The sequence below is a fragment of the Limulus polyphemus genome, unplaced genomic scaffold, assembly GCF_000517525.1.
Source record: "Limulus polyphemus unplaced genomic scaffold, Limulus_polyphemus-2.1.2 Scaffold1705, whole genome shotgun sequence".
Lineage (NCBI taxonomy): Eukaryota > Metazoa > Arthropoda > Merostomata > Xiphosura > Limulidae > Limulus > Limulus polyphemus.
The window spans coordinates 190,866-201,688 of NW_013667315.1; the positions used below are offsets into that span (position 1 = coordinate 190,866).

The 10,823-nt window shown below is 31.7% G+C and overlaps 1 protein-coding gene across 1 annotated transcript in view; it reads right to left on the bottom strand.

Moving 5' to 3' along the window:
• Positions 1–10,265, bottom strand: part of LOC111087070 (myosin-J heavy chain-like) — a 14,042-nt gene extending 3,777 nt beyond the window's left edge. Inside the window, exons 1-3 of the mRNA XM_022392380.1 lie at positions 6,945–10,265; positions 2,291–2,376; positions 1,438–1,549 (exon numbers count right to left, since the gene is read on the bottom strand). Of these exons, the coding sequence (XP_022248088.1) occupies positions 1,438–1,549; positions 2,291–2,376; positions 6,945–10,248 (3,502 nt within the window). The 5' untranslated portion in view covers positions 10,249–10,265. The remainder of the gene's footprint in view (positions 1–1,437; positions 1,550–2,290; positions 2,377–6,944) is intronic.
• Between the last annotated feature and the right edge of the window lie 558 nt (positions 10,266–10,823).

Genomic DNA, 10,823 nt, shown 5'->3' on the forward strand with positions numbered 1-10,823 from the left:
AATGGTAATTTATAATCAGTCACAAGAACGTCGAATCTGAATCACTTGAAAAAAACACGGGGGTGCTTAACTTTTTTCCAGGTGTATATATAAACCAAACAACAACAAATATATGTTCAAACATATTCCTCTTTTTTATTCATTTTTTCCATTTATGCTCCTATCTTTGAAACATTTTTTTCAATCAGTTGACAGATGAAATCCCCTTTTTTTTTTGTGAAATTCTCTCACAAAAAAGAAGCAAGTTTTTTCTCAGATTGACCATTCAGCACAAAGGAGGACTCATTGATCAATGTTGATATCAACATCAAATTTTAGAAATTGCAAAAAATTGACAAATTTATTCCTGTAATGTACGTTTGAAATGATGCACTAAGATGTATATAATTTTTCTACGATTAACCAGGAGATAGTGTAACAGATAGCCAGACATTTGGCTATCATACATATATATATATATATATATCTTAACTACACAATAAAGCTTTTAACTACCCAACAACTAAAAGTTGAATAGCTAAATAACTAAAATATACAAACTGAAGCATCTACCTTCTACTCATCTAATAAAGAATTTTTTACAAAGTAAAACCATTAAAAGTGGAAAGATCTGTTCTAACATAACAGATATTTCATGTAAGGAACAAAAAATATGGTAACTATAAACACAGAGGAAATTATTCTTTAGCCAGGAAACATAGCTTTACTACAAAATGATTCACAGATGTAAGGGCACAAAAGTTTTTTAAACAATTTGGAATAACAAGGATATCATCAATAATGTATAGAAAGGAAAAAATATAATTACAGTAACAGATATACGAAGCTAAATATAAATAAAAAAACAAGTTAGAACAATTTTAAATCATATGAATATTATGTGTCCTCAAGTCAACCTTAAAGTTACCTTTAAACCTCCCCTTAGACTAAAGAATTTTTCAACAGTAAAGGATGTCTTCTAATTACCCATTGTTCATGGCTCATTTGTGTATACACATGCAGAAACTGTAGAGCTTTACAAGTGTGCTAAACTAGGTGCCACTTTAAAGTAGAAGTGCATGAACATGTGAGAGCATCAGTCAAAACAGGTAGAAGAGTAACAACCCTTCTCTTTGATATGCACCAGCACAGTGAACACACAGGATATTCAATCAGTATATCAAACTTTAGAATTCTTGCTACTGCTGAGGCTGAAACTGAACTTTTCCTACAAGAAACCATAATAGTTAAACAGTTTTTTCCCTCTCTCAAAAACACACAATCTTCGTATGATTTAAAATTATTCTAACTATTTATAGTTATATTTAGCTCTACGTATCTGTTACTGTAATTATATTTGTTTTCATTGCTACAGATCACTGATAATGGAATCCTTGTTATTCCAAAACTTTAATCAATATGTTTTGTGCCCTTGCATTGGAATTTTGTTATACCTACCTAGCGTAATGTCTTTTGAATTGCATATAGGTCTAGATCCATTGATTAATGCTTCCATTTGTAAGATTCTTTGTTTCATTTCCTCTATCTCCTTTTTAATTAGGTCTGGATCCTGAAATAAATATTTTTGTAAATATAATAACTCATATAGAAAATACTGGAAGAATTCAATTAATGAGAACAGCAACAAGTTGTAATATCTAAGCAATATTCAATAATTCAAAACCTTTACACACTAGACCTACTTAGTATTGACTTTCATAACTATATGTTTAATATTCCCTAAGGTTCTAAGCATATGTTAATTTCATTGGAAGTTCAGAAACTCAGCTAACCCACTTTATTAAACGTTATGCTCAGAACTAATAACGTTTTTTTAACTATTTAAGTTACTCCATGAAAATTTAACTTATCAAGACAGACAGAAATATGCAATAGATAAAAAATATACAAAATATCATTAAATATACAAAAGTTAAAGTGATTTAGCAGTGTCTAATGTAAAAAATAAACACATAAGCAGCATAAAAAATGTGTAATTTTTACTTGCTTTAAAATAATGTCCTTAAGTTCAAAACTCACACAAGTAAATAATTTCCTACACATTAACTATTTTAAATTTCACGCATATTTACTATAGTGTTATAGAAAATATTTTCCTCAAAGAAAATAGTATAGACTTTTACTAAGTTATATTAAACACCAAGATATTAGTTAAAGCATTTAAGGTCCATATCATACAGATACAACAAACAAGTTAATAATACAAGTTGCTAAATAATGAACTTGAGTGCAGCAAAAAAATAAAAAAAAATCAAAATTAGCATTCAATTTTTGATTAAAATGCACAAACCCCACTTAAAGATTCCCCTTGACTTGACCAGGCACTTGATGTTGTCATGTCGTTAGAAGTTGCACCTGATCTCTGAGTTTCTTGTGCTAGGAAAGATCATATAAAATTTATTACATTAATACTACATATCTTACAGCTATGATAGAAGCTGAGCTTTTTTTTTCGGGGGGGGGGGGGGGTATTAGTATTAACCACAGTATCAGTAAACATAAAGACCATATGTAACATAATATGGTTCTGCCGAGTTAAAATCCACAATAAAGCAGCATAATACAGGGTGAGGCACTGTGGACTACACAGTTGTTTAATTTAGAAAATGTTTTACTCTCAAGCAAACAATAATTCAATTGATTTCGATTATCTCTGTAATATTTTTTTTTGCACCAACTGAATAATATGAACTGCACCAACTATGTAGTAACTTTAGCAGACTCACATTCCTGTGGTGTGTCTTTTGTCTCACCCTGTATATCCGGAATACATTACCTATTATTCTTATTTTTCTAGTTTCAAAATCTCAGTACAAAAACCTTTTTATTATTAAGATTTTTCCACTCTGAGCACAAATTTTCTGTAATTTTTCCACCTTTTTTTCAGTGAAAAATAGAAGTTAACAGCTTTTTTTGCAGGAAAAACCATTATCACAGAACAGATTTATTTTAATACGATTTAAAAATTCTTAAATAATTAAATCAAATCAAATATAAATATTAAAGCTTATGCTTTTATCTTTAGTTAAAATAAAAATATTTTGGGCTATATGAAAATGAAATTGAATGAAACATTTTCCAGATTTTATACAGGTAAAAAAAAACATTACTAACAAACTTTCTCTCAAAATACAATTTTCATGCCAATAAAGACAGACCCTTGGGGTTCATTTTTAACTGATGTTTGAGCAATAATATGCTTTTCAATAATTTATGAAACTTAAATATTTGAGTAGATTATTTGTTCTCTGATAATGCTTTTAATTTGCTTTCTTTATGGATTAAAACATCTAACTTAAATGAAAACATACTTTAGAAATGGAATCAGAAAAAAAAATGACACCTAAAAACTTATGGAATAAAATTACACAAATGGTGAAAATATAACCATCTTAGAAATGACTATGGAATACATTCTTAAAATTCAAAATGATCAGCATGTGCTACATGATATTTCATGTTTTTATTGTGCTTTTACAGTTACTGAAAACAGCTTAATCATGGTTATTTCTCTTTCCCTAAATGATAATTATAGATATTTACATGTATGTTAACTGGCCACTTCATCAGGAATCCATCTCCTAAAACTGGGTTAAACCTACTTTTTTTACCACAATAATAGCTTGATCTCAGCATAGCATGGACTTTATAAAATGTCAAAGTTGTCTCTCATTCAATTGTAGCTCATACATAGAAGAATATATCTACTGTTTGTTCATATATGTTAGCAAAGGCTTATGAAGACAAATCTGATGTTCACATTTATCCCAATTGGTCTGAGATCCATTCAGATGAATGAAGTCACAAGCATGTTCTGTGAACTAATTTTGAGTATGGTGGATTGTTGTATTGTCATCTTGAAAGATCCCTTGTTCATGAGGGTGAAATGGGTTTTACTGGTAACAACATTAAGGATACCAGATGTTAATCATGTTATACACTCTTGTTATAAGGGTTAAGTGGTTTTCTTCATATTTCAATTCTACCTTCATGAAAATAAAAAGTGACTCATCAGAACATCTTCATTTCCAGTAACTTACTACAGCTGGGCAACAGGGTTTGCAATAGTACCTCAGTACCAGGTTGCCAGTACCGGTACTCGAGCACCTCGAATTTTTTTTCACATCAAACCAAATTGTCAATTATCTGTAAACCCTCATGTTATGACGACTATGGCAATGAATCAGTTGAAATCCAGGCTTTCTATTAAATTTAATGGGAGCTGTCCTCAGAAAAATCTATTAGCTAATTGTAAATTAAAGCATGTGAGAGTTAAGCGTGGAAAGCGGTTTCTGAATTTTCATTTAATGCTCTTTAACCCCATAAGATTGAAGAAGATACCTCACACAAGAAGAATTTCAGGTTGTTTTTAAATATTTTAAAACTTATATAATATTAAAATTTGATTCATTATCTATGGTATGATGTGCAGAACAAATAACCAAATTCTCACACTAGGGGAATTTGAGGTTGTTTTTAACTATTTCCTTATATAATATTAAAATTTGATTTATTATCTATGGTTTGATGTCAAGTTTGTTCGTATAGCATGATAATTAAGTAGTTTGATTAAATTTTTAACCAAATGTGCAATCAGTCACGTAGGCACATTCACATTCTCTTCCAGAGCATGAGAGTTACCAGTTTACCATATTTCATGCTATTGCCAATTTTTACTGTGAGATTCGCTTATCAACTGATGTATGAACTCAAAACTACCACATCAAACATTTATAATTCTGTGAAAAGTGAAGCTGAAATATCAGAGGCGGCATTCAGTCGAAACTCCGAAGATGGGACATATGATAACAGCTATTATTATGAACATATGATATACTATAAACCACTACCGGTACCACTGGTACGAGATGCCAAGTTCTTCTGGTACCAGTACCAACTGCAAACCCTGCTGGGCAATCAATGGAATTTGATAATTGATTAATCATTAGACTCATTAATCATTTGCATTCAACTAATCAAATATTCTCACAACAGATAGTTGGAATAATCGAAAATAGAAATAATCAAAATCACTAATTTCAATTAGTTGATTATTTTTTCAGTTGTGACACTAATAAATTATGCTTAACAACTTTGAATTGAAAATGATAATGAGAAATCATAATGGCAATATTTTGATTAATTGTGCACTTGGAATGATTGAAAAAAACAATAATATGAACCCCAAATCTCAATTAGTTGACTATTTTCATGACATTAATTGATTTAACTATAACTTTGATTAATCAATTATCTTATGTAACACAAATCAATGCAATCTATACAGGTAATTGATTAATTGAGTCAATTGCTCAGCTTTATTATATGCTGTCCACAGTTTATGTTCTAAGTACCATACTATGACCACACTTTCCTATTTGTATACAAGTGGTTTAAAAATTACTGAATGAATTTATTGACTGAAACACAGATCCATGGTCAGTCAAAAGCATTTAGTTTTTTTTCCTTAAAGGCAAAATAGCCACTGTTTATAAGCTCCAATGCAGCACTTCCCAAACTATTTTCCTGTGTGACTCTATTTGGAGTCAACAATTTGCACAACCTTAGACAGCACCCAAAACAACATATTGTTGCGTGAGCGAGGTCATGTGACTAATGTCACGCCACTTCTCTCGAACCTTCGGGAATAGTCGGGAGATTACTAGATATAGGGTAGTCTGGTATATAAAAGAGGGTGACAACGTGATGAATTAATGTGTGTGTAGACAGTGAGTAATTGATCTGGTAGACAGTGAGTAATTGATCTGCAGTCAGAGAGTATTATTGAGCACGTTCGTTGTTATAGCGTTTGTTTTAGCACGATTGTTGAAATTAAGTGTATCGTAAAGTTATATTCGGAAAGAATAAACCAGTTTTATTAAGTAAGGACTTGTGTCGCTAAAGTTTCATCAGAACGAAGTTACGGAAAGTTAATTAACAAACGGAGACGTAACAATATCAATCAAAGTGTCATAGCAACCAACATATTCACAGGGTGACTTTCAAAAGTAAGTCTTGTTGTTGTAATCTTCTCATGACCCACCCACCCCACAATTTGGAAGCTGATCTTTTGCCAAATGGGTACAAACAATTATGTCTCCTTCAAATCACAGAAATTCCTGCCCTTAACCATTGTCTTGCTAACTAACCATGAAATGAGCGAATCACTGACTCAACACGTGATCAGTCTGTTTTGTACATATAAATCAAATGAAGTTTCTCAAATGTGTACAACAGGTTATAATGAAGTACCAATTCAATATATAATTATGTTTAATTAACAGTCTACTAAGATAATAATATTGCTCTCTTACCTACAGGTGTTTTCCACATATGACATTTATTCTTGTCTCAGAAATAGTAACTCATAACAACTCTTCTTGCACTTCATATTAGTAATAATTTGATACACTGGTGACCAAGTGTCTTTAGATATTCAAATTTTAAATAGGCAGTATTACATTCAAAAATGCCAAAAAATGTCAGGACTTAACAGTAATTGGATGCTGATGCATCTGAAATGTAATGTAGTAGCAGCAATCTACACAATGAAATATATATATATATATGTGTGTGTATATATAGGTTGAACATTTAATAGCATATTCAAAGGAACATTGTTTTTTGCTTCATGAAAGGGACACTGTTTAGAAGAAGGTTTCCAATGGAAGTTTTCTACTTACTTAACATGCATGATATATCAGCTTAAAATAGTGTTAGCTTTTTTTTTTACATAAAAAAAATATTATTTCCTAGATGTAACTCCAAGTTTACATAGACATTAAAAAAATGATGAGACAAACAATAGACTTTAGATATTGAAAATTGTTGTGGCCTACCCATACAAGTAACATTCGCATATGACTGATGTTAGAAATAACACTTGAAACAGCAAGACTGTACTAAAATAAACTTTATAAGCTATGTCTTAAAACTACACTTACATGTAAAAGTAGATATCTGCCTAGGAAGGACATCCTTTCGGCATGAAACTTGAATGTGGGATAAAATATTACTTGATTGAGTATCCTGCTGCAAAGATTTTTCAAGGACTTCAAGTTCATTTTTGTTCCACGAAGACACTTGGCTTTTACTTAAATCTTCCATTAACACAGCCTTGCTATCCAGAGGTTCTTTCTGTCTATCTAAAATATCTTGGGTTTGATGGTCAGCTCCTGGAAAAGTATTAACCAGATTTCCCACTTGTCTGCAAGACTCGTCAAAATTTGTAGATACTTCGTTCACACAAACCACTGAATGATTCACAGACTGTTCAAATAGGTCTTTGTTGTCAATGTCAGTATTCAAAGTAAAAGGTTTTTTCACGAGTTCTTCAGAGCACTGTGAAGAATTGATTTCTTTCAAATTCTCTTTTTGGTCTGTTAACTGATCTAATAATTTTGCATCACGCAGCTGTTCTGTGAAGTCAAACTGTTCTTCTGAATTTTGGGCTGGCCTATGTGATGGATCTAGAGTGTTCGATTTCTGTCCTGTAAATTCGGAATGCCCTTCCAATAAATTAGTTTTCTGGTGTTCTTCTTCACACATTCCTTTTGTGCTGTGTTCCTGGAATAACTTACAAGTTTGTCCTTTTGAAATATATATTTCATTAGATGGCCATTGGAATCTTTCTTCTACATAAGTATTTTCAGCGGAAAACTTATGACATTTTTCAACGTACTGACCTAGTCTTTGCAATTGATTATCCTGTTTATAGAGCTGTGTTGACGACTGATTTTGTCGATCTTCTTCCTTTAACATCTCATTTGATAACTGTGGTGGCTGTCTTTCTACATTACTGATCACAGCTGTACGTTTCAAGTTTCCTTTCACATCAAGCAGTTCTTCATCTGAACTGTCTGATGAATCAGAAAGTTGTCTTATTCGATGAAATTTTTTTCTTCTAAGCACCTTATGACATAATTTTGTTTGGTCATTATCACAAAGTGACATTTCCTGTTGGTTACATTTTTTTTCTTGAACACTCTCATCAGCAAATTTGTACAATTCTGTATTAACCAAAGCTCTTGTTTCATCACATCTGTTGTTTAAGTTTTCTGTTGTTAGTAAGTCTTGCTCACTTCTATCATTAGACTCTTTGATTGGTTTCAGTTTTCTAGATGTACAAGATACAGTTCCCGATGACTGTTGTCTTGTGGTCAAAGTCTCCAGAGGATCAATGAGTTCAGCTGCAAACAATGCATCAGCATCAGATGAAGAAATTTTATATGCTGAAATCAGCTTGTCAAACAAAACAGATTGTGAATTACTGTTCTCATCGTCTTGTACTGATGGGCTGATGATTTCTAGAGTAAAATCACTTTTTTCAGAGTTTAAATAAGATTTTTCTTTCTTATCAACAAAGCTTTGGCCTCTACTTTTTATATTTTCTGTAAATGATTTTTTAAAAGTTGTAGTATTAGAATGATTTTTTTCAAATATCTTCATGTCACTGCTTTTTGAATCAGTTTTTGCAACCTCTACAGTGCCAGTGTTTATAACATGATCCATTTTATTTAAACTAGAAACTGATTTGGCTTCTTGAATGGTAGCCTTATAAACATCTACTTTCTCATTACAAGTAGTCAAATCAGACACACTGTTAGGACCACACTCATATGTAATCACAGGTTGAAATATTTCTAGTCTTGAGTTACTGGGATTATCTAGTTTTATATGCACCAATGAGTCCTTGTCAGAATTATTAAGTTTAACATTTTCATTAAAGCCAACTCTAAAATTCTGTTCCTCAAAAGTAGCTGCACTCTGATTCAGAACTAGACCAGGCTTAACATCTTCTCTGGAAGATGTTGTAAAATCTTTTTGAATTAACTGGTTCAAATTTTCTATGCTATTTCTATCAACACAAGTTATCTGTTTTGTACCCTCATTCTGCAGGTTACCATAGCATTGGTCCTTTTCTTTATCTTCAATAAACAATGATTGATCTGTCTGAATGCTTTTGTGATTAGCTTTCAAGCAAAAACCCGTATCTACCTGAGTGGTGACATCCTTCTTTTCTTTGTCAGAAACAGAAGAAACTGAAAGAACAAGGGTTTCATTTTCAATGGTTACTTCCAGTTTTACAGTGGAATCAGAGAGCTTGATAGTTTTACTTGTACTGCTATTTGTGATTGTTTCTAGCAATATCTCCCACCGTTTCACGTAACTCTTGTTGACATTAGGAATGAGAGATGTTGCAACAAACTGCTGAGAATTTAAATCTAAAGATGGTGTCATTGAATCATTTCTTCTAAATTGTGATATAACATCGTTGCTCTTTTCACAACTTGATGAAGTATTTTTAAGTATTTTAGACAACTTTTCTTCCGAAATCTTTTCAAGTTCTGTATTTTCATTAAGTGAGAAGTTTTTGTCATTTCCTTCATTTAGAGGACAAAGTGAAATAATTTTGGGGCATGAATAACTTGTCTTTAAATTGTTATATGAACTTATTTCTAAATTGCAAGATGGTTCTAATTTCTTGGTATCTAAGGAAGAATCCTCAACTTTCAAAGTACAAGATTTATTGTTTTTAACATGAGTAGACACATTTGATATTTGTGTTTCATTATGTTCTTTCATTGTTTCTGTATACATTTCTTCCCTCTTCTGAGTACATGAAAAATCATGAGCTACTTCTTCAATTTCTTCCTTAGAATCTTTACAACCCTCCTTAGAGGCAGCTTCAGAACAAAGTTCATTAAACATTTCTAATGTATTCATACTCTTACTGTTCAGTTGCTCCCAGTCTTGAGTGTCCACATGAATAGTAAAAGTCTTTCTTATGGGTTTTTTCATACATTTTTCAATATCCTTCAGAGAAATTTCCTCAGTGTCCAATAAACTGTCTGGCAGTATCATTGAACCATCAATGTTTGTATTTATTTTAGTAAAGGACATTGGAGGATTACTCATGGTTAATTCATTCTGAGTGCTATTAAGACAAATCTGATTCACTACTTCTGGTTCTTTCTTTTCTAAATTGCTTTCGGAAATTAAAGAGGGTTGGGCAGCGCTAGATTTTGAATGGACTTTTCTATTTTCTTCTTGTTTTGGCGAAGACACTAATCTGAAAGATACTGCTGCTTGTGGTGTTCCTGCAACTGCTGAATCAGCCAAACTGTCAGTTATTTCAATGAAGTTCTGAGAAGTATTAATATTTCCTAGCGTCATTTGCTCTTTAGTTCCTTGTTTTGTAGTAAGAACATCATTATGTTGCTCTATATTTTTTAAACAGTTTTTCATAAGTACTTCACTTTTTGTAGTATTGTTGTCTTTTTTGCATGATGGATTAAAATTACTTCTGTGCTTGTTTTGTCCAACCCTAGTATAAGAATTTGTATCCACAACTCTTTCTTGCAAAGGAAAATTCTCTTTAATGGTTTCTTTTGCCTCACTCTCTAAGTCTCTAGTTGCATCTGGAAAGCAGTTTTTATCATATGGATTGGATGCCACAGAAAAAGCATCAGTTTCATCAGAAGTCACTGGGTAAAGTTCTACAGGAACAGTGTTGTCTGTTTCATCTGAGATTGAAATAGTTTCAAAGTGCATTTTAGTGCTATTTCTTTGAAGTTTTGTTTCCTGTTTTTCCAAGGTTTCAAGAATTTCTTGCTGAGGACCGTTTTTTTTCTGTGCATTACTTGCATAGTTTTCTGGTTTATCAGTATTTTGCTGGATTTCACAAGGAATTCCTAAAATATGGTCAAGTAATGATATACTGTTCTTATGATTTTCAAGCTTATTCTTTTCATCTGTACTTGTGTTTATTTCCAATCTCATATCTTTTTTGGTAATATTTTCCAATTTTTCTTCAGATGTTT